The 23106-nt window shown below is 49.8% G+C and overlaps 2 protein-coding genes across 6 annotated transcripts; one reads left to right on the top strand and one right to left on the bottom strand.

Moving 5' to 3' along the window:
- Positions 1 to 1159: 1159 nt before the first annotated feature.
- Positions 1160 to 4681, bottom strand: PPP1R3D (protein phosphatase 1 regulatory subunit 3D). The gene has a single exon (XM_032387608.1). It carries the CDS (start codon positions 4325 to 4327, stop codon positions 3428 to 3430), a length of 900 nt encoding a protein of 299 aa, XP_032243499.1. The 5' UTR covers positions 4328 to 4681; the 3' UTR covers positions 1160 to 3427.
- A 147-nt stretch (positions 4682 to 4828) lies between these two features.
- Positions 4829 to 17874, top strand: FAM217B (family with sequence similarity 217 member B). 5 transcript variants are annotated; one of them, XM_032387731.1, is made up of 5 exons: positions 4829 to 4921; positions 6545 to 6656; positions 6785 to 6870; positions 8447 to 9571; positions 14164 to 17874. In XM_032387731.1, exons 4-5 carry the CDS (start codon positions 8451 to 8453, stop codon positions 14168 to 14170), a joined length of 1128 nt encoding a protein of 375 aa, XP_032243622.1. In that variant the 5' UTR covers positions 4829 to 4921; positions 6545 to 6656; positions 6785 to 6870; positions 8447 to 8450; the 3' UTR covers positions 14171 to 17874. The 5 variants fall into 5 exon arrangements, 3 of the variants coding, with proteins under 3 accessions (XP_032243622.1, XP_032243621.1, XP_032243623.1); XM_032387730.1 differs by having other exon boundaries at positions 14161 to 17874; XR_004297443.1 differs by lacking the exon at positions 8447 to 9571.
- Positions 17875 to 23106: the final 5232 nt, after the last annotated feature.

Below are 23106 nucleotides of genomic sequence, written 5' to 3'. Positions count from 1 at the left end.
GACGGCCACCTGCGGCACCGGCCACGCCCACCCGGAGCCACGCCCCCGACGCCACGCCCCCACCCCGATCCCTAGAAGCACTTGGTGCCGGGGATCTGTTGCCCTCATTAGCCTAACCTCAGACTCCTGGGGGACGTTAGGCTGAGGCCATGTAGGTGTGGTACTGAGCACACACATCAACACTTTATCCGAGGCTTTTTAGAGCATTTCCACTTAAATTATCAGTTTAAATGATAAGTTCAATGGATGCTTGGGTAAAATAGGAAGCAATTCAGAAACGGATACAGCAGACAAGCACTTCAGAATTTAAAGTACTGATCTCTCATCTTGCCACTTTTTAGTAGAGAAGAAAAATGATAAGAATGCTTTTTGTTGAGTCACGGATCTGGAAAGCATGGGGATTGTTTAGTAAACTACCACATGGAAGATAAAAACAGATCCTCTTATTTGAATTGTTCTTAAACAGGGTTTTAGAGTATGGTGTCAGATGGAAAACCTTATCAATCAATCATTATCGGATTTCCCATTAAATTTAACAAGCACATCCTCTCACAGAGCAGAGCAGGTGGACTTTGGTCTAGGTTTGAAAGCTTGACTGCGCTGCTTACCAGCTGTGGGTCTTTAGAAGAATTACTTAAACCTCTCTGAGCTTCATTCTCGTCAGCTAAGAAAGCAGGGATATTATCTGCCAGGTAATTTTCAGAGTTCAATGAAATCAACTGCTTGCAGTACCTATCACTGGGGGCAAGCCAATAAGAATGAGTGCACAAAAAATGTTAGTTTCCTTCCGATAAGTGCAAGGCTTTGTCCTGGGTAAGGGACATAATCAGGGGGAGGCACATACCCACTCATTACTCCACACACAGGATTCAGTAAGCATTGAAAGAATCACTATCCCATACCCTACACTCCCTTAGAGCTTTCATCAGAGGTTAACACTGTTCTGGCCTAAAAGATTGCATTTCAGTTTCTCAAGGACATACACGACTGTGCTGCTGAAGCTGAGGTGCAATCCTACAATTTTCCTTTTTTTTGGCAAGGCATTAAATTTGATCGTGTTTTAGGAAGAATAAGACTTATGTATGAAATGATTTAAACAAGAAGTTTCCAAAGTCTTGTTTCTATAATTAGACCACAAGAAAAACACACCTCAGATAACAATTTATGCACATACTTTAATATTTAGGCTTGAGCGAAATCATCTTAAATGACCTTAAAATATGTTTGGGGAGACAACCCCACAATTGCACAATCCACTGCAAAATATTAACATCTAAGCAATATAACTATTTTAGGATCTGAAAATTCTCCTTAAGCTGAACTTTATCAACTTCTTTATCAACTAGGCAGGTATATTTAAGTTTTTAAATTTTTAAATGTTGATTTTTTTAAAGGCACGTTGAGGTTCTCTTAATATCGAAGATAAAACATTTACGGTATATTCCATGACCAGAACCTTTTTGACAAGTGACTTTCACATGGATAAGATTCTTTACATGCCTTTACACAACAATACATTTGGCGGCTCTAACTCTTATACCTGAATGCTCTGGACAATTGTCGTGCGCTCTGGGCTGGGGCCAAGGACACAACAACCACGGCTCTCACAGGCTTGCTGACCTAATTGGACTGTTAATTAAACAGCAGGAAATGGAACCAGGCTTTTGTCTCTCTTGCATGTCAATGTAGTGCACAGTGTTAATAGCCAAAGGTTGTTCAATTGAATTACAACACTTTAAATCAAAATTCAGTGTAATTATCAAAAGGTACCAAAGAAAGCGATCCCTCTTCTCGCAATTTTAGAAACACAGAAGTTGCAATTATAAAAATAAATTGGTTAAAAGGCAAAACACATCTTTTACATAGTGATTTGACAAATGTCAATAAGTATTCAAAAATTTAGAGTTAATTCACTGGTGACAGCTATCACAAATTAATGACACTGGCTTCAACTGCATCAGAACCAAACTTCACAAGTTGGAGGCCTTGTTCATCATGGCTGGGTTTTCACACCTCAGTGTTAGCACCTGCTGTCAGAGAGACCACCACTCAGCACCAAAAGAAATCATCAGTGCCTTGCTGGGAGTTTTAAGTCATCCTGGCATTCAGCAGGGGACAAAGGCCTTGACTTCTTGGTTGGAGTTAAAAAACAAACAACAAAAAGGAAAAGCATTTAACATTTTTAAAACTGGGGGGGGGGGGGAAGTCCAGACAATGTTAGAAACTCTCCTGTCTGAAGGCACAAAGAATAAAGTTGGCAGGTAGCTGATAAAACTGGGAATATATAAATACAATTTAAAATGATTAAAAAGTGTAAGTATTGGTGATTTTTCCTCCAGGGCTCCAGCTATTGATGAAAACCCCTGCCAGTTCCACTTGATAACCTGACTTCTTAAGGATGGCCGCTGGAATTTTCTGACACTTAAGCAGACATAAAAAGAGTCACCTTAGTCATCAAAAAGGTATTGCAAAGGGCACTGTTGCCTGAAATTTTTCTAGAGAGTTGCCTGAAAATGGAAATAACTTAAGGCAGAATTTCTTAAAATGTTTAGGTAGTCTCAAACCTAAACAGAATGGCCTGATAACATGCAGATCCATAATTATCAAAGACAAGAAGCGGAACACAGGAAGTGAGAGGAGAGACTGCAAGAGAAGGGACTTTTTTGCTAGTTTTCAAAGTCAAGCTTTTCCCCCCTTCCTTGGCTGTTGATGTAGAAGACACATGGCCTAACCAGGGCAGCCTGAACTCCCAGGAATGGCTGTGTGATGACTGATGAGGCATAAATTTCTTGCCTATTAATAGTTTCCCACTGTTAGAAGTCTACAGACATTGGCAAGCAAACCTAGTCTCAGGTTTTCCTTGTCCCAGGGCAGAAATGCCTTAAGGGACCATGATGGGAGTCACACCGTACACTCTGTTTACAATGGGCACAAAACACACAGGACTTATTTTTTAGCTTGTTAAATCCAGAATGTTCCTGAGAAGGCATCCAATAAGGGTAAAATGTTCCAACATCACAATGATAAATAACGGCTACGTTTACAGAGACCCAATCAGGACACATGCAAAAGCCACAGGCTTTCCTAGTAGGAGGATGCAGGCCTTTCCAAAAAATCAACCAACCAACCAACCAACCAACCAACCAACCAACCCAGCCTGCCTGGGCCCTCTCCAGAGGGGCGGACACGGCTGGGCATCCACCCACCCCGCACCCTCCCCCAGCGCATTACACAACTTGGCCTCCCGGCCACCTGAGGCTACTTTGTAGAGCCGGTGACACAGACATTTCCAGTAGAGAATGGGAAGGGTCACCGCCCAGGGACTTGAAGCGGGAAGTGAAGTCAGAAGACTCAGGCGGGGGGTGGGGTGTGCGAAACAGTAACCGCCCGGACCGGAGAGCCCAGCTAGGGGACACTGCGGCCGCCTTCAGATGAAGTGGATCCAGCTCTCCTCGCACTCCCCGCGAGGCATGTGCAGCGCGTGGTTGCGGCACGTGAGGCTGTAGTCTCGGCCATGGTTGTTGTCCCAGTACTCGGCGCCCGCCACTCGGTAGCGCAGCGCGAAGTGCACGCGCGAGCCCAGCGCCAGCAGGAAGGGCGGCACCGGGAAGCCGAAGGCGAAGACGTCCTCCGTGCCCTCGGAGCCCGCGGGCCCGCGCCACCGGGCCGCCGCCTCATGCGCGCTCCGCCAGTCTGAGAAGGTGTAGCGCACCGCCACCTGCTTCTCGAAGGCCACGTTGCTCACGCGCACCGTGCCGCTGATGCCCAGGTCCGAGCAGGTGACGCGCTCCAAACAGACGAGCTGCCGCCCCAGGCGCTCGCCGAAGTCGGCGGCCTCGACGGGCGGCAGGAAGTCGGGCACCAGGCACCGCAGGGTGAACTCCAGGTCCTGGCTGCTGCAGCACAGGTCCGCGTTGATGGCAAGGCGCGACAGCACGTGCAGCGGCACCGACGGGTCGTCGCCCGCGTTGAACACCTTGACCTGCGCCAGCTCCAGGCCCAGCGCGTCGGCGAAGCGCACGCGGAGCTGCCGACTGCAGCCTGGCCGGCAAGCGGCTCCGGGCGCGCCCCCGCCCTTCTGGCGGCGCTCGGGCGAGCTGGGCAGCGAGCGCGCCCGCCGCAGGATGATGGGCCGAAGGCCGGGGTCGCAGCCTGACGGCTCCGGCGGTGGAGGTGGCGCGCGGCCCGGGCTCCCGGGGGGCCTGCAGGGCCGCGGCTCCCGGGCGGCGCCGCCGTCCAGGTCTGAGAGGGAGCTGAGGCTCCGCGGGCCGGGCTTCCGGGACCCCGGCGCTGGGGGCAGGGCCGCCGAGCCCCAGCCTCCGGACATGGCCCGGCCGGTCGTCGGGCGACTGGGAGGCGGGACCGAGAGGCGTTCTCCGGACCCGGCGTTCCCTACCTCGGGGTCCCCGCGGTGTTCAGAACTGCCTGGCGTCCGCCGAAACCGCAGCCTGCAGGGAGCCTCCGGAGCCGGCTGCGCGCCCCCCCGTCCGCCACCGCGCCCCGAGTCCTGGCGCAGGTCTTCCGCTTCTGGCAGCGAGAAAGGAGATGGTCTGCCTAGAGCTGAGTGCTCTCTCGGGGGCAGGTTCCTCCGGGACCCCCGGCAGCGCAGGGTGGCGCCTCCCCTCGGCTTCCTCCGAGCTTCTTGGGGGAAGGCTGCGCCGGCGGACCGCCCCTCCCACCTTCCCCGCCCGCTGCGTTACTTACAGGGCTGCAACTTGTCGGGGAGCAACTTCCCCGCGAGCCTGCGCCCCGCCCCTCGTGACGCCGCCGCGCGCCGTCCCCGCCGGCCGGGCACAGCCGGGGAGCCCGCCGCCGCCGCCGCCCCTGCCCTGCCGCAGCGCGCCGCAGCCCGGCCTCCCCGCCCGGCGCCGGGAAGGCTGGCGGGCGGCCTCGTCACGTGGCCTCGGCGATCGCCGACCAGGTCTGATCAATTCCTGTCTGCATCTGCCGGGTCCCTGCGCCTATCGATCGTGCGTCTGTGTCCGCACCAGCGGAGGACGAGGAGAATGCATGCTGCGGGCCCTTGGACTTCTGGGTTACTGGGCCGGGGGGGGAGCGGGTGCGCAAAATTGGCCTTTCCCGAAGCTGGTCCCCTGGCGAATTTGAAGCCTGTAGGCTAGCCAGCTCTTTGGACGTCTGCACTGCAACCTGAAGCCCCGGCCAGACCGCGGGAGCCTCGCTGCGTAGACGGCTGGCGTCCTGACCGCACGTTACCCACAATGCTTTGCCGCGGACCGCCAGCCAGTTCCCTGGAGGGTGGGGAGGGGGCGGTGCTGCCGCTGTCCGTCTCCTGGCGCCTGGCCCGAGAGGAAGATGTGGGAACCGGAGTTAATGCCCTGTGATGAATTATGCCACTGCCCTTAATCGGCCGCTGGCGCTGGGGAAGCATTTTTGTAGCCAGAATCCCAGACCTTTAGCTTTGTTCCGCTGCAGGCCTGAACCATCAGGGAAACCGCGAGCTTGCTTTCTGCATCTTAGGACCCTGCAAGCATTCTTTGCCTATTTCACTCTGTGACTTGCCCACAAAATGGGCAAGTAAGCCCACTGCTTACAGTGTAAAGCATGGCAAGTGAAATGAAGTGGGAAAGGTGGAAACGCACTTTCCAGACAGCAGCTTGGGGCCAGGCATCTTGGAGGGTTCCTTTTTACCGTCCAGAGGGACAAAGCAGAAGGAAAACCAAACTATTGAGGGGGGTTGGCAAAGAACCTTTTCTACACCTAAAATAAATCCAGCCTGGGGTATAAGTCATTTATTGTGAGAGCCTGTGTACTCTGGCTAAAAAGGCATACACGCTTATGAAAAGTAATACAGCAGAGTTTCAGGAAGAAAAAAGTCTTCTATCCTACCTCTTGTCTATTTTACAAAGGTAGGGGATATTATGGAAGAAAGTATTCACTTTCCAATCAGGGCCCTTTTAGTAGGCCACCCACTCAAAATCAGGGAAAGCAGCATTCTTGATATGAGTCAACAGAATTTCACAGACATAACATTATATGATTTGTATTACTATACTGACGATCTTTAAATAATTGATGTGATCCTGAAGGCAGGAGAATTAAAGGGGAGCTTCCCCAATAGAGTGCTCGTTCCATGAGAGTGGGGATATGTGCATAATCCTGGCCATCTTGAAGGTTCTCTTGCAATTACTTGTTGAATGAATGAATGAATGAATGAATGAATGAGTGGACATGGGAGATTGGAGTAATACCCGACCTTAATTATTAATTAGCCCCACACATTTCCTGAAGGTGTTATTTCCGAGGAGGCTCTGTGTGTGGTGTGTGGTGTGTGTGTGTGTGTGTGTAAGGAGAGAGAGAAGGATTCATTCCATTGGCAACATTTATAGCAGTGTGATTTTGTATCTAATATCCACTGTGAAAAACAAGCAGAAAAGATGAAACTGTAAACAGAAGTCAGTACCAGCCCCCCCCAACATTTCAATACTATGCAAATATTTCAAAACAAACCAGTGAAAGAAAGCTCAGTACTGGTGGCAGAACACTTTGCAATCCATACTTACCCACAGTGTTCTGTTGCTTCCAGTTCCGGGGGTGAGGAGTCCTTTCCAAATATAAGAGGAATAAAGAAGTCACTTCCCCAGCTGTCATCATCTGCCAACACATTGAGCAAGAATATTTCAAGCACTACAGAAAAGGTGATGTAAATTTTGAGGGAAAATCTTACTAGATTTGTTCTGCTGTTTTGTGTGTGTGTGTGTGTGTGTATGTTGTTGTTGTTGTTGTTGTTGTCACAGTATTTACTACTCCATGTCTGTTTTTTTAGACAGTCCATCAAACCCTAGAAGATGATCGGCCATCTGATTTTTTCAAGAAAGGGAATAGGGTGACGAAATCTCATCAGAAAAGCAGGTAAATGATTTTAATTGCTTTGTCTTGCAAAAGGCACATTATACTAGTTTTCCAGGCTGAATATGTGTGGCTGGAAATAAATAATGTCTGTGGATAAAAAATATGAATACATATTTTTTATCCAGGAGAAATGAGTGGGCAAAGTGGTTTTAAACATTAAGAGTTAGTAAAAATTCCAGAGGTCATACTTCTGCCACTGTTAACTGTTAGCAGAGTCTATCATTTTGGGTAAGCCCCTTAATCACCCTTCTATGATTGTTTCCTTTTTTTATAAAGAGGCTACTGATCATCACTTTTATTGATGTGCACTGACAGTATAACAGGATTGATTGGTTATGAGTTCCAAATAAGGACAATTCCTTTATCCATTTCTTCAACATATACTGAGCATGTGTTAGCTATTGACCATGATTCAACATCTTCCGTATTTATTAAGAAATCACATATTTTCAAACGATTGCTTACTGTGGTAGAAACCACTGGGCAAGTGAACCTCTGAGGTTTCCAGAAAGCATGTTGACCACTCATTTTCTTTTACCCTACCCATGTTCCTGAGAAGTATTATGAATCCTAGTGAGATGCTATGCTTTGGGTAAATACACAGAAAAGACAGTATTTTCAACTCTGATAGGAGATCCTGCCTCAGAGTAAGTCCCCCTGGGGGAACCCAGTTGCTCTGCTAGTCATTATTCCCATTTCTCCGCCATTCACAAGACAGCAGTAATCTTATGTTTTCATTCATTCTCTGTTTTAAGGCATCTCTCCTTTTAAACCGTTTTCCTGAGTGTGTTTCCTATTTGAAAATACTTTAATAAGCTTTTGATTTGAGGTATAGGTTGTCTGTACTACACTCTTTTGATATTAAGATTTTAGACAGCTCAGAATCACCACCAATCGGTGATTAAGTTGTATAAAACTTGCATTTTACAGCTTGTTTTCTTTTCATGGAAAACAGCCTTGAAAAAGAAAGCTGTAGGGGCACTTGGGTTGCTCAGTCGGTTAAGCGTCTGTCTTCAGCTCAGGTCATGATCCCAGAGTCCTGGGATCAAGCCCCGCATAGGGCTCCCTGCTCCGCAGGAAGCCTGCTTCTCCCTCTCCCTCTCCCGCTCCCCCTGCTTGTGTTCCCTCTCTCGTGTCTCTGTCAAATAAATAAATAAAATCTTAAAAAAGAAAAAGAAAGCTGTAGCTTTTACTCGCTAGTGTCATTAAACACCGTTCATCAATAGCAGAACAGATTTGAGAGTTTACAACAGATTTTCTCCAAACTGATGTTTGTTTTTTTTAAAGTGTACATGACTGGTCTAAAATTATAAGCACTTTAAGAAATGTCAGTATTTTTCTTAAAATGATACTATTTGATATGAAACAGAATCCATGCATCTCCTTTTGGCACCTGCGTCCTACGATTGTTTCCTTTTTTTATAAAAAGGATACTGATAAGTGTTTCTCGACTAGAGCCCGCTGTGGCCCGTTGCCCCTCCCGGGGACAGCGCCGACTGCAGCCCGAGGAGTCTGTTTAATCACAGCCAGACCTCTGTGTCCTATGAACTAAGAATTACAGTTTTATTTCTCACAGCAATATGAATGCTGGCCCATCTTGGAATAAAGTACAACGTTCAAAAAACCCTTCAGGAAAAAGGCAGAGTCAGTTCCAAGTGCCCCACGTGTCCTCCCAGCCTCCTGCGCATGGACTCCAGGAAAGCGGTTCCCCAGAAGGAAAACCCGAAAGGAGCCCACTGGGCCCCCGGCGGCGGGGCGCCTCGGGGAATGAGCTGTTTCTGGACCTGCCCTGCATGAAAATCCTGAAGGAGGGTGCGGGCGAGGACGAGGACAGCGCCAGCGACCTGTCGGACTCGGAGCGAGTGCCCGTGCCGCCGTCCTCGCGCGCGCCCCCGGAGCTGCACCTGCGCGCGGAGGAGATCGACGCCGCGGACCCGGGTCCGGACCCCGACGCGGAGCCGCAGGGCAGCGCGCAGCCCGCCTACCAATATGCGGACTTCCTGCCCGCCCCGTTCAGCGCCCGGGACCTCCGGGACCTGGCCGTGCCGCCCGGCGCTGAGCCCAGGCCCGCAGCTCGGAGCGGCGCCGCAGGGCTGCTGGCCAGGTACATCGACAGGCTGGTCCAGCTCGAGTGGCTGCAGATACAGACGGTCCAGGGCGAGAAGGGGAAGGGCGCCAAAGCCAGGCCTCCCACCGCCCCCGGCTTGTCCGCGTCTGGGACTCTGAAAAGCCCCGGCAGAAGCAAGCCAGGGGCCAGTGCTCCCGCCAGGCCTCCCCAGGAGGGGGCTTGCAAATTGGGCGCTTCCGGCGCTTCCCGGAGGAAGGAGCTACCCCGCGAGGAAGCCAGGCCCTCCTATTACGCGTTTGACACGGCCCCCAAAACCCTCCACGTGCGACGGGGCAGCAGGCCGAGTTCTCGGAAGCCAGCCCTCGACGTGACGGCCGAGGAGCAGAGAAGGAAAGCGAGTAAGAGCCCCAGACTCCAGCGCTGGGACCTGCCCTGCCGTGATGGCGGTGGCCCTGGAGCTCCCACGCAGGGGGTGACCGCTCGGGACTCCGCCGACCCCGGTGGGCCCCCCAGGCCGCAGGCACACGCGGGCCTGCAGAAGAAGGGCGGTGCGAGCAGGTGCGCCCACGCCACCACATCCAGCGAGAAGAAACCCAAAGCCAATGGAGTAAAGCAAAGCACATGCAAATTCAAGTAAGAACCGAAATGATGCACTGCAAAGCCCTGCCGATAGCTAAACGTCAGAGTTCTTCCGAAAGTTAGCATACTGTGAATTTCTGATGACCCACATGTGAGTCGTCGAGGGGTCCCGTGGGGGCAACCCCACCTCACCCCAGCCACACTGGGCTTCTTTCCAAAGAAAGGTGGCTTTCAATGAGCCTTTCTTTGTGTTGACCATCTTAAGCAAATGAGAGCCCTTTAGATAACACTTAACCAGGTATGCGCCATATAACGACATACAACGACGGGGGTGACAGGTGTAAACTGGACGTAGCAGCCAGCCCCGCACCCCGGTCCGCGGCGCCGTCCAGCTCCCCACTCGCCACGCACCTACAGGTAGAAAGTAGTGCATACCGCTTTCAACTGTGTAGACTCTGAAACGTTTGAAATAGGGTTCTTGGTGTCCTCCTCCTAAACTGTCCGAACAGAAGTTCTGTCTGCTTCAGGCCCAGGAAAGGCTCCAGCCCTTCCACAGGCTCAGGAGCCTCTCCTAGGAGCAAAGTCATGAACACTGAGCTGCTTGTTCTTTCCAGACAATGGAATCTAATACTTTCATAGTTTTGGGTCTTTTTTTTTTTTTTTTTTTAAGGCATTTTAAACTCAGAGGTGGTGGTGAAGTGCACCTTTGTGTTCTCTACCCCGAGGTTAGAGCGGTGCCCAGACTTGGTCCAGGTGTGAGTCCGTGGGTCTCAGCAGGACCGTTCCTGCCTGGTAGGAACCCAAAGTGGAACATTTGGCCCCCAAGTGTTTCTGGCATAGGTATGCCTTCTGGAAAAGGTGTGCGGTAAAGCCACCGTGTGGAGTGTGTACAGGGAAGGCCTGCCACCACGGATAGACGTGAAAGCACTGTGACCACCACATGCATCCCATCCTGACTTGGGACCTGGGTCCTGCTGTCTGTAGCCGACGTAATCTGTTTTACTTTGCAAGAGCAGGACTTTATCACCTTGCTTCAGGGCAGAGGGGTGAGGACACATTTCCAGATGGAGCGGGGACTGTCTTCTTAACATCCTTCCCAGGTCCCCTGGCTCCCCCGCTCTTCTAGATCCTTCTTATTTAACTGCCACTAAGCCAGGTCTGTGTGTGCCTCTAGTAACGCTGTGAGGTTTCTGCTGATACTGTAAGTATCTTTAAAACCTTTGGTTGACCACTGGATGTACGGTATGTTTTAATGACTGTGGCCGATTTTATCTCTTTAAATGAGTATTTGTTTTCATCCACACATGTTTCTATTTTTTCACCTTTAGGGCAAATTAAGAACTTGGCACTTTTCCTTTGGAAGTGTGTACTAGCTCGCAGACTCCCCCGAACAGCCCATGTCATCCAAAGCCCTTCAGTTAGTAGGATAACGACCAGAGACATTTGTAAATGAAATAATGCGCACAAGTTAAATGTTAAGATCCCGTTTTAAAATCTGACTTTACTAATATGAAACAACATATACAGATTTTTAGGGCCGTTTTCTTTTCTCCCACGACTTGACTTTTAGATCTTCACAGATTCTGTCTTATGTTCTTTACCTTTCACACCCCCCCTATGGGAGACAGCATGCTGTTACACGAAGATCTTGTACCTTTATTATGCGGGGGAAGACGCACATCTAGTGGGCCTTACTTCCCCAGTTCTCAGTTACATTGTAACTTTTCTACTCAGTATATGCACTGCAGTTTGAAACCCTAGCACTGCTCTGACTTCACCCTTCTGTGGTTGCTGCGTGGCGTCCCCTGTGCCCTTTGCCTGCACTCCTCCTTGTGAGCTCAGGGGGACTAGTCCTTTGTACCTAGCCGGCACTACCCCTCATTCATGATGCTTTCTCAGCTACCATGTTTACGCAGCTCTTTAGAACATTTCAGGGCTGATAAATCTCCGTAAGCGCATCATGTACATACACATACTCCCATTATTAACACTAAGGGGTTTCGGTGAGCTGCTGCCTTCTCCAGGAATGCTGTGTGTGGGTCCTCTTGGAGGCCCTGCTGGGCGAAGGCCCCGTGTTCACTTTGCCTTGTGGACGTCTGAGCCAAAGACCATCCTGATTAGGAAATGGAGAGGCGGTGCCTCGGATGCCACATTTGTTCCTTGCTCTCTGAATTGAAGTCGGTTGCCTAATTTGGGGAACAGTTATAATGCCACATGTTACGACAGTTTGAAAAGCCTGAAAAAGTGACTTTGCCTCAGGTTGACGGTTTATTTTAACCAGGATTCTTGAGATTGGATCAGAGCTCCTGATGAACAGCAGGGGCTCACTAGAGAACATAAGCACAATTTCATTCCCACGGTTTCCGATCCCCACCCCTGACAGCCTCCTGTTCTAAATGCTGCAGACAAGAATCCCACCGCTTTCCCGCAGACAGCACCCATGTCTTGCTAGTCTGGGGACACGTCATTGTCTTCAGAGAAGTGCCTCTCATTTGTGGGAGTTGTTGACATACATGTTGTGTTTAAACCAACTAAAATAATCCAAGGTTTAAAAAAAAAGGTGTAGAGAAAGTTAAGGGCTACTGAAGGTTTAGAATCAGTTAATGGAAAAAGTTGTAAAAACATACAAGAACAAACTGCAAAAACCTATCAGTATTAGCTACAGTTCTTTAGGTTGAGACTATTTCTCAACTCCTTAACGACCACACTGGCTGAAGGTTCGTAACTGACCAGCAGGGCAGGGTGGGTGCCTGTGTCGACAAAGATCTCTGGTCTCACAGCAGCTACGGGCTGAAAGGAGGAAGGCTTGTCCTGGTTCTTAAGCCAGTAGGCTAGTTTACTGAAAGACGGAACAATCTCCACCTTCCGTGATCTAAATACTGTCTTTTTCCTCTTTATGCTCACTTACTTAAGTAGTTAAAAATAGAAAACTCTAGACGGTATTGTGTTTCAAGGTAACAGAGAACCAGTATTTATGGTTTATTTATGTCTGTGTACTGAGGTCCATTTCACACGGCCTGACCCGATCGAGCATGTTTGCTATTTGCTGTTAAATTATTGTATGCTTGGTTTTGTACATAATAAAATGAAACACGTCTAAGTTTTTGTGAAGCTGGATTTTTCCTCTCTTGAGGTCAATTAAACAGTAGGAGATGTTGCCTGGGTTTTTTGGGCATGGTTTTGTTTTGCTTTTCGTGCAGTTCTCTTCCTGAGTTGGTCTCATCTCTGCCTGGTCATCTCACAGATCCGCTGGGCAGGGGACTCTGCTCTGTGTCCTTTCTTAACACTCAGCAACGCACCTGCCAACATGACGAGGTGCATCTGAGAAGCACCACGGGTGTTTTCCCGAGTCCCTGTTCCTCTTGTTTCCCCCAAAGGTGTCCAACAGTTAGGGAGGCAGGACGGAAATTCACTAACAGTAAAGTGACATGATAGGAGCTCACGCGCCAACAGGCCCCTCCTGGACTGAGCGCCGGCGCTCTCCAGGAGTGCACCTGGAGCCGTGAACATTCGCAAAGGCCCCTTGCTCCTTTTTCTAAACTCCCTTCTGAGAAGAAGGGGCATTCTTTTGAGTCTACCAAATAGTGGTGGTTTAAAACATAATTCCGGGGGCATTAAAAAGCAAAATTTCACTGAGAAAATTTTATAGATCTCATTGGCTTTATTTAATGATGCGTGAGTCGGGCCGCATCCCAGCCAGCAGGTGGAAAGGAGCTCCGAGGAGTGTGCAAAAGGAAGGACTTCTATAGGCAGAAGGGAGTGGGCACCAGGAAGTTGTACTAGACGAGAAGGTGGCTGGGTGATTGCAAGCTCACTTTCCTTTCGGGGGCCAGTGGCCGGGGTCTTATCAGGCAAATGGCCTCCCTAGTGCTGATCAGGTGACTCCTGACCGCCTGGTTGAAGATCCCACTCTGGGACAGCCCAAGCTCCAAATAAGGCTGGGTTCTGTGGCTGGCTGGGCAAAGTCACCCCATATGGGCCTGTGGTCTTTTTATCAGCAGGTTTAAAAATAAACTTCCTGGTAGTTGGAAAATTAACCATGTTGGGGTTTTAAATCATAAATTTGTACATAAAATGGTAGGTTATTCTTGGATGTTGCTGTTCTATTAGCCATGAAGTGGCAATGAAACCTCTCGACCTAACCTAAAACCACCTCAGTCTAAAGGTCTCCTTGTTTGATTAACATCATACAACAACTATATCAAGCACAGAATAATGGTCAGTGGAAGAACATAGATCATTAATTTGTAAAAATCTTCCTAGAGACCGTGCTTCAAACAATAGGATCCAAATATCCCTGTCCTCAGCAATTTGCTATTGAAGGAATTAACTGTGATAACACTGGGAAACATATGTGGAATTTTAAAAAAATGGGGTAGTCACGAATAGAACTGTCCCAGCTCAAATGATATTTTAGAGAAAGCCAATGCACATCTCACTTGTGATGCCAGTCAGCTGGCACGGTTCCGTGGCCCAGCTCCTCCTGTGGCGAGCCCCGCCTTGGCACCTGCTGCAGGTGAAGGAGTTCCCAACGCGTCGCCCCAAAATCTGCCGCCTGGCACATTGCCTACCTTGAGTTAAAGGCACTTGAAAAACAGCAAGTCGAAGAAAAACACTCTTACCTTTCTTCTTTCTCTTCAAAGCAGGAGATGAAATTCCTGTAGGAGAGACGTCCTCCCGGTGCCAGAAAGAAAGAGACATTCTTACCGTCGGGGATGAGAAGTGGTGACTGAGAAGAATTCTGCACAGATTTTGTTAAAAGGCTCTTGTCTTCCTTGGTCTCCCCACATAGCCGAGGACGTTTTCTACAACTGCCTCTCCTTGTTCAACCTATTAGCAAAGCCAGTGACTCCCACCATTTCTCCGGGCCCTCATTCCTTCTCAAGGCCCCCGCATCTTGCAGAACTGGGATTCCACAGTCAGTCTGCTTTTTTTCTCCTGTTGATCTGTCTTACATCGACTTAATTCTCAGCACCAGCCAAAAAGGACCCAAAGAGGGTGCAGCGGAGCAGTTTGCCACCCCAAAATATTTTTAAGGGACAGCACAGCCACAGGAAAAGCTCTGAAAGTGGAGTGTAAGAGATGCACAGGGGAGATCCCCATGTGTTGGGGCGTGTCTCCCTCTCTGTACCAGGAAGAGGAAGAGGATCCTAGAAATGCTTATCGACTCTTATCTCATTAAGGCATGGACTTAAATCTGCAAAACAGCCGTACCCATTTATTGTGCTTTCCCTGGTAACCTCACGGGGTAGAATCCAGTGATTCATCAGTTGCATGTAATACCCAGTGCTCACTCCATCACATGCCCTCCTTTGTGCCCATCCTCCAGTGGCCCCATCCCCCTACCCACCTCCCCTCCAGCAACCCTCAGTTTGTTCCCTAGAGCTCAGCGTCCCTTATGGTTCACCTCCCTCTCAATTTTCATCTTATTTTTACTTCCATTCCCTTATGTGGAATTTAAGAAATAAAACAAATGAACATCTTCTGTCTTTAGCTGGAGGTGGTATTTAAGGAGGCAGCATGAACCATTTCAGGGAGCTCCTTGGTCTTCTGGGGTGTCTCCCACATGTTCAGGGAGCACACGTGTCACTAAACTTCTGTTTGTTTTTCTCCTGTGAATCTGTCTTTTCTTACAGGAGGTCTCAGTCGAGAACCTAGAAGGGTAGAAGTAAAATTATGTTCCCTCTCCTATGACAGTAAAGGTCAAATTTTACCTCCCCTATAGTATGAAAGTCTCTGAATGAGACCCTTGGCAATTCACCAGACACCCGCCCTCGTACAGTAAGGGAAGGGACTGTGCTTTGGTCCCGTGTTGCTCACTTTTCTAACTACTAGAATGAAATGCTTTATCCTTGTAGGTCTTATACAATAATGAGAAGAATGATCTACCAGGTTCAGCTGAAGATGTTCTAATTAAAAGAAGTATGTATTTTGCCCCCTGCTCAGGACAGTTTTGACGTGAGAAGATACACTAAGTAGCCTCAAATTTCTCTCTTCCGCTCCTTATCTCCTTTCTTCCCTGAAAAAGCATAAAAACATTCACATACACAAATAACTGAAAAAAGAGCTCGGTGCTTCCACTATCAGTATAATTAGTATAAAATATACTTGCAAAAAGCGAGAAACACTCCAATCTGTTATACTTGCAGTGTTCTCCCTCCCCCCGCCCCCATTTGCTCACCTACAACTACTAGTTGAACAAATAGGGGCAAGAGACTAAAGTTTCTCCAAGGAAATGTTCCGGGCAGCCCTTGGTGGCTGACAAAATACTAAAACATACGGACCACATTTTCTCCTCGGCCCGTGTGGCCCCCACAGCAGCGATGTGGGGCAGACGAGAACGTCTCGGTCCCTTAGGGCAAATCAGGACAGACAAGTGAGGAGTTGTTTTATTCCCACGGGAGGTCTACCCTTCAGCTCTTACACTTGTCAGGAATTGGGGTACATGTGTTAGATGCACACTAGGAGACACTAGGCTCAGAGTACACGTAATAATAACTTGGGTTTTTCAGTGCTGGAGTCAAATTCACTTTTCCGATTTTTTTCCCGCCAGCATCATGTTATGAAAATTTTCAAACCTCCAGAGAAGTTGAAAGGCTTGTACAGTGAACGCCCACATGCTCACTGTGTAGACGCCGCCGCTCACGGCTTGTTCTCCGCCCTGTCCCCCCACCTGCCTGCTTCCTGCTCCGCCCCCCGCCCTCCGTTTCCAGCTGCTTTTGCTCGCTCTCCAGCGCACGTGTGGCCGTGTCCCGTGTTTCCGTGACCGCCTTCCACACTTCCACCGAGGTTGGTTCGCCCCATTCAGAAGGCGTCCAGACGTCACACTCTGGGCCTGTCTGCACCTCCCCGCACAGCAGCTCTCTCGGGAGCAGCAAGGAGGCTCAGCCCACCACGCCCCTTCTTTGACATTGACTTGACCGGCAGGGGAAGCTCTGTCTCCTGGCCCGCAGGATGGAGGCAGCATTGGGCACTTTTCCTGCACCCTCTCGAGGCCCTGCTGTCCGCCACTGCGCCCGTCTCCTTAGCTGCGCGTGGGCCCGGTCAGCCCGACCGCGGTCCAAGTGTTGCTGGGATGGGGCTCCAGGCCCCCAGGTTTGCAGTCACCCCCACCCATTACCAGGGACTCCATTCCCTAGAAAAATCCAACCCACCGACTTCCCGAAATGGAAAGAAATCTTCCCATCCCTGACCAGTTGCGGGGCGGGGGCGGGGGGGTACGGGCAGGGCAGCTCCAGCTACAAATGAGGCAAGCAGAAAGCAGCCGAGCCCCGGCCCCGGGACCCCTCACGTCCACGACCACAGTGGCAGAGGGAGGGCTGGGGGTGGTGGTGGGTGTGACGGGACCAGTTCTGCCATGGTTTGGGGTCCCTCTGGTCTTAATTGTTGGGGTCTCTTCTTAGAATGTCGTGAATGTAATGCTACCTCGTTTTCAGTTAAGGTCCTACTCACCAATTCCTGGGCCAGTAGAAGTCTCCCGTGAACCCTGCAGAGATGGAGAACAATGTGTTCAAGCTGCCTTCACTAAGGATCCCGAAAAAATGACACTCAGCGAGTGCCTGGTGTTGGCGGGAACCTTGCCTATCATGGATGATTCGAGACAAAATTCATCCTCAGCAGCACTCATGATGTGCTTGTCGCGATAGAGAATCCTGAGAGCTGGACGTGAGGCTGTCGAGTCCGGGTAATTAGCGCTCCTTCCTTCCTTTTCCACCACCTGCACCTACATTGCGTCTCTCAGGTTACATGCATCGGGGAGCTGCCCCCTTGTGGCTGCAAAGTATTAGTGCACGTCCTAGGACACAGGACCACTAGAGTCTGCAATCGCAGATGCTCAGGACGGAGAGGGAACCTTGACACCTTCTAGGTGACACTCACCTGAGACGTGCCCTGCGGACGAAGCCCACCACCGCTCAGCCCCAATGAGAGAAAGATGGCCTTAGGGGAAGCCGACATCTTGCTCCGTTACTTTTCAGTGTTTGAGGATGTTGAAAATTTGGCTGTTTCTAATATACAAAAAGACCAAGTTCTTTCAACTGCAAGAAATGTAAAAATAGAGCCATTTCCTCACATCCCCAGCCCCTCTCCAGATCTCTGGAGGCCGGCTTACTGTCCTTCTTGCTCGATGTTATCTCTCTTAGCACTACTCCATGGAAGGGCTGCCTACCCTGCATCTTCTTTTTCTCCCACAAACATTCGACATGGTTTAGCTTATCTGATCTATGAATCCTGAATTAACGATTCTAACTTAATCAAATTTTCTGTAGACTACCATGGAATAAAAATACCCACTTTGAAAATAAGCATGAAGTTGTAAATTCGATAATTATTATTCCATTTCTATTTATGCACGTGAAATAGAGACCTTAAAATTGCATTTGTTCCTCTTTCCAATAATAAGCTACTGATTCAGATTCAGACAATAAATTCCTCAAATGACAGTGTTGAGCGGCATCTCACGGAGCTGTGAATGCACAGGGAGGAAGGTTCCCTTCTCCTACCTTCTCCATCTGCTAAAGAACTGTTTGTTATTTTAAACAAGATGTGGTAACAAACTACGATGTTCAGGTGATCCGGTTAATGGATCTCTGATTTTGTTTTAAACTCAGTCATTGTGACCTTGAGTATCGATTGCGTAGAATCCTTGCTTGCCCTTTTTCCCTGGTATTCTAGTGCCAAGACCCCCAGTTTGGCACAGAGAGGCTCCCACCTGTAGGGCGTCTCTCTCCATCTCTCCATCCTCCTTCAGTCCCAAAGTCACAAGGGCAGAGTCAGCTAAGCTTAGCAGAGATTTGGGTAGAAATCTCAGAGCCCTGAGACATAGCTGGGATAAAGATCTGCTGGTGTTTTGGAAAGTGAAAGCGTTTGGGTTTCTCTCCTTAATCAAGTCCTTCTTTCTTGGAGTCCTTTTCCACTGCTCTCCTTTGAAAGCATAGGGGTTATAGGAAAGAGTCATTAAAATATCCTGCTTCAGACAGAGATTGTGGGGCCTTTTACTTGGAATGAAAGACAAACAAACCAAGAACAGGTGCTGATGTCACACTCCCCAGGCTGGGGTAATCCCCCGGGGTCGGGTTCCAGCCTGAATCTGTGCACGTGAGGCAGGGCATGTTTCATTCCTCTCCACTCCCTTCCTGGGAACTCGGTTGTCACTGTGAGGTTAAAGCTGAAGGCTCAGCCCAGCCCACTCTGATAAATGCAAGTGCGGCCGGGACAGAGGACGGGAGAGAGGAGACCAGAGTGCCAAGGACGGGAGTGTCCCCGGAGCAACAGGACACCTGGGCTGGGAAGGAAGTGATCGGTGATTAGAGGCCTGGCTGTGGGGGACGCCGGCCACCTGGGGGGACCTGTGGCCACCTGCACGCGTCCCCACGTGGACATGGGCTCCAGGAGCCACACCTCGCTGCTCCTGCTTCCAGTGTTGCTTCTGCTGCAGGTGAGCTGAGGCAGGTGCCCGGAAGCCGGGCTGGGCTCCGTGAGCGTGAAGGCCCATGACTGACAGCACAGCCCCTGCTGGGGTGACAGGCCGGCGGAGGGACCGAGGAGAGCGCTCTGGCCGGGCCCCGCGAGGAGCGCAGGTGTCGGGGGAGCCTGGGGTCCGCACACCTATAGTGGGCATCGGCAGCGGGGCTCCCGAACGTGTACGAAGGAGGGGTTTGGGGGACAACCTGTTTGGGGCCGTGCTGGAGACGGGGGAAGGGGACTCATCTTAAACTGGTTTATAGAGTTCACACCATTTTTATTTAGATTTGTGTTAACCCAGACTTTCTAAGGGTACTTCTGTTCACACCTCACGTAAGACTGAGACAATCTCAGCTGTGATTTGACAGACAATCTGAGCAAACTGAGAGTGGGGGAGGACTTAGCCCCCTGCCCCCACCCCTGGCCGCAGCTCAGATGGAAGGACTGCACTTGACTTGCTGCCAACTCCACGGCTTTCCAAGGACGGGTGGGGCGATCTCAAGGCTATTATGTCCAGTTCTCCCGAAGTGGCTGGCCCAGGGCCAGCTGTCGGTCAGGACCGGGCTGCTCAGCATCCGAACCCGGCTGGTCCGCCACCGGCTGGCGGTCTGGGCTGACCACTGACCCTGGTCTTCACCTCAGCTCGACTCGGACTCTTCTCGGGAGCCGTCAAACTCCGGAGGCCTGGACACCTTCCCCAGAGGTTCAGACAGAGCTGATCTGCGGGGTGGCCTGGGCTTTATGGCTTTAACCTGACCTTGTTAAGCTTCATTTTCTTTACCTGGAAATGGAGCTAATATTTGCTCTTCCCTGTCCTGTGAAGGAAGAGGTGGGCTTGGCCCGTGTGCCCATACGTCCCTGTCCTTCTGGATTTGTAGCCACGGCGAAGGGTTGGCAACACGCATCTGCCACCCGTGCTCCCGCTTGCTCTGGGCTGCACGCGGGGATGGAAGAGTAAACACGCTGGGGGCCGTGTGTGACCCAGCGCTCTCGTGCAGGTCTGCTGCTGCCGCGAGGGCCGTGTTTGGCACCAGTTGCTTGGCCTTTGGAGAATTTTCTCGGTCCCTTTTTGCCATTTCCAGTTGTGAATGCCCTTAATCAAACAGCACTCTCATTTTATCTCCCATACCTCGTCGAGTCCTGTCAATAGCCTGTTTTTTTTTTTAAAGGTTTTATTTATTTATTTGACAGAGAGAGACATAGCGAGAGAGGGAACACAAGCAGGGGGAGCAGGAGAGGGAGAAGCAGGCTTCCTGAGGAGCAGGGAGCCCGATGCGGGGCTCAATCACAGGACCCTGGGATCATGACCTGAGCTGAAGGCAGACACTTAACGACTGAGCCACCCAGGTGCCCCACAATAGCCTGTTTTAATCGTCAAACCCTGTCCCCCTATTTCTCTTGCTCCTGCCCTTGCCCCTTACTGGGTTCGTCATAAAACACAGGTGCATTTTCCTCTTCTCTGTTGTATAAGCACAGAGCCCAACCAAGTTGATGCATGTCTGAGGAGGTGTTGAGTGGGGTCACGCAGCAAGGAGTGGACTGGGGGTGGTAATTCAGTGTTTGGTTAAAGCAGCTTTAGACCGGTTCCAGGGGATCGAGACAAGGAAAAGAGTGTGCTACAAAAAGAATCAGGTGTTTTTTGCAGTCCCCATCCTGGACCCTTAACAGGGCAAAGAGCTTTCTGCCCAGTGGGTGTTCGGTCCCTTGCTGAATTGGCTCTAAATAACCCATTCCTTCCCACTCCTTTCGTTGGCCCCAAAGTTGGCTTACAACCATCTCAGGGGACATCCAAAACAGGTGCCCACTGGCCCTCCTCTGAGCTCTACATTTAACGCCAGTCCCTGTCCTATTGGAGTGCTGTTCTGTCTACAACAGTTTTCCTCTGTCCCCACACCCTTGCCATCTGGGGGACATAAAGCAAGTGACAAAGTTGTGACTCCCTGCAGGTTTTCGTCTTGGATCCAGATTCAATGATAAGTCATGGAAGGGGAGTCCTGCCCCTCTCGTAGGGTAATTTCTGGTCCCAAGGATTCATGAATCCTCTGCTCTGGGCTGTGGCAGGCTTCCAAGATCAGAGAGGAGGGAGGGTTTGAGACAACAAAATCGGACAGTGAGCAAAGTCTGTTATGTTGTCGTTGCTATTTTTTAACCTGGGAAATTCTAAATCGACTTATCTTTAAAAAACTGTCAGCATTGATGCTCTGCCTGATTAATTTGCTAAGCCTCCATTTAAGGACAACAGTTAGTGGATTGCAGAAGGCGAGGGATGGTGTGGCGGGGGGGGGGGGGTGCGGGAAGCTGGGTACTCAGCAGGGACAGAGCAGGCTGGACTCTGTCCCGAGAGCCCTGGGGACCTGGGGACATGATGAGGTCTGCACTTTTAAAGATCACCTAAGCTTCTGTATGGAGAACATACTTGGGCAGTATATTAATCTCCTAGGGGTGCCATGGCAAAATGCCACAAACCGGACGGCTTCGAACAACAGAAATGGACAGCATGGAGCCATCGTTCATCATACCGTATTACATATTTGAAAGCTGCTAAGAGAGTAAATCTTAAAAGTTCTCATCACAAGAAAAATAATTCTGTAATTATGTATGTTGGCAGATGTTAAGTAGACTTATTGTGGTTGATCATTTCGCATTATGTGCAAATATCAAATCATGATGATGTACACCTGAAGCTAATACAATGGCGTATGCCAATTACACCTCTATTCCAAAAAATTCTCCTTGAATGCAAATTTGCAATCAAAAAAGAAATATTTTCAGGAAAGGATTATTTCCATGCAGGCTTCTTACTTCCTTAGCATCCTCTGCAGACACAAAGCCCTCCTGTACCTAGGTTATTTCCCTTCAACGACGCCATGGCCGCTCGACCAGGCCAGCCTGGACAATCCTGTCAGATGATGTGCCCGCCTGCCACACAGTGTTAGGTGGATGCTGCGGCCAGAGACGCCAGCCTCTAGAAAGTTTTCTCCCTTCACATTACAGAAATGTTATGTGCACCTTTTAAATGGTATCCTCTTTGGACCAACTGCCTAAATTTGGCAGGGATGGGAAATATAATAAGCACACTTAAAAAATCATTTCAGCAAATATAACCTTTCTCTGGTCTTCCTGTGACAGCCAGACAAGATCACACAACTTGCGAGGCGTGCGTGGAGGGGGGATGGGAAACACGCAGTGTCAGGTGTGCAAACCTCGGCACCCACAGTTCTCATGTGGAGTTGACTGAGCCATTCCAAGTGCTGGCAGACTGAGTTGAAGGCACAGAGCTTGTGTGTGGAAAGGGCCCTTGAAGGGCCTCACTTACAGAAGGGGAAACTGAGGCCAGCGATGAGGTGAAACCTTGATGTATTCCTTGTTAGTGGTCTGGGCCACCTGGGAATAGATCTGTGTTGGAAATGGAATGAATTTCTTCATTCTTTTGCAAGAACTGCGATCTTCTCCATTTTAAAACTATATACCTGGTTAGGCCCTTCATTTAAAACCACCGGCACGAATCAAGAAGGATCAATGTTTGAATAAATCAGTGTTTGAGATCTTGGAACTCCAAGACTTTAAAAATTCTTTTCCTTTAAGTAAACAGAAATGTAGTCTGTAGCAGGAAAGAAATATCATCGTCATTGACGTTAATGAAACAAGACAGCCGGTGATGTCTGCCCTCCACCAGGAGGGTGGCTGGTCACAAGGGAAGGACACACGAAGAACGTGTGTTCATTTTCTGTGAAACCGCTAACACGCAGTCCATCGGGCAGCCGTGTGCCCTGCAGCAAGGATGGACCCTTACAGGTGCAAGGCACCCAGGACCAAGGGGGCTCACGATCACTCACCGTGTCCTGGAGACTGAGGCATAAGTCTTACAGTAGCCGGTGTCCGACCATTTGCCCTCAGGATGCCTTTACACATGTCACATTACTGAGAGCCCAACGAGCTCGTGCTGATGTGCGTTATATTTACTATGATTTACCATATTAGAAATTAAGAGTGGGACATTGGAAGCTTTTCTCCGTTCATTAAAGATAATACTAGACCCAGTACATGTGAGTATATGTCACATGCTTTTATGAAAAATAACCATATTTTTAAAGAAATTCCACTTAGTGTGAAGAGTGGCACTGTTT

Source organism: Phoca vitulina, unplaced genomic scaffold (genome assembly GCF_004348235.1).
Source record: "Phoca vitulina isolate PV1807 unplaced genomic scaffold, GSC_HSeal_1.0 scaffold50, whole genome shotgun sequence".
Taxonomy (NCBI): domain Eukaryota; kingdom Metazoa; phylum Chordata; class Mammalia; order Carnivora; family Phocidae; genus Phoca; species Phoca vitulina.
This window is presented reverse-complemented; position numbering and strand designations above follow the sequence as displayed.

Coding starts and splice junctions, on each gene's coding strand:
- PPP1R3D (XM_032387608.1), bottom strand. CDS start 4,327: ATGTCCGGAGGCTGGGGCTCGGCGGCCCTGCCCCCAGCGCCGGGGTCC.
- FAM217B (XM_032387730.1), top strand. CDS start 8,451: ATGAATGCTGGCCCATCTTGGAATAAAGTACAACGTTCAAAAAACCCT.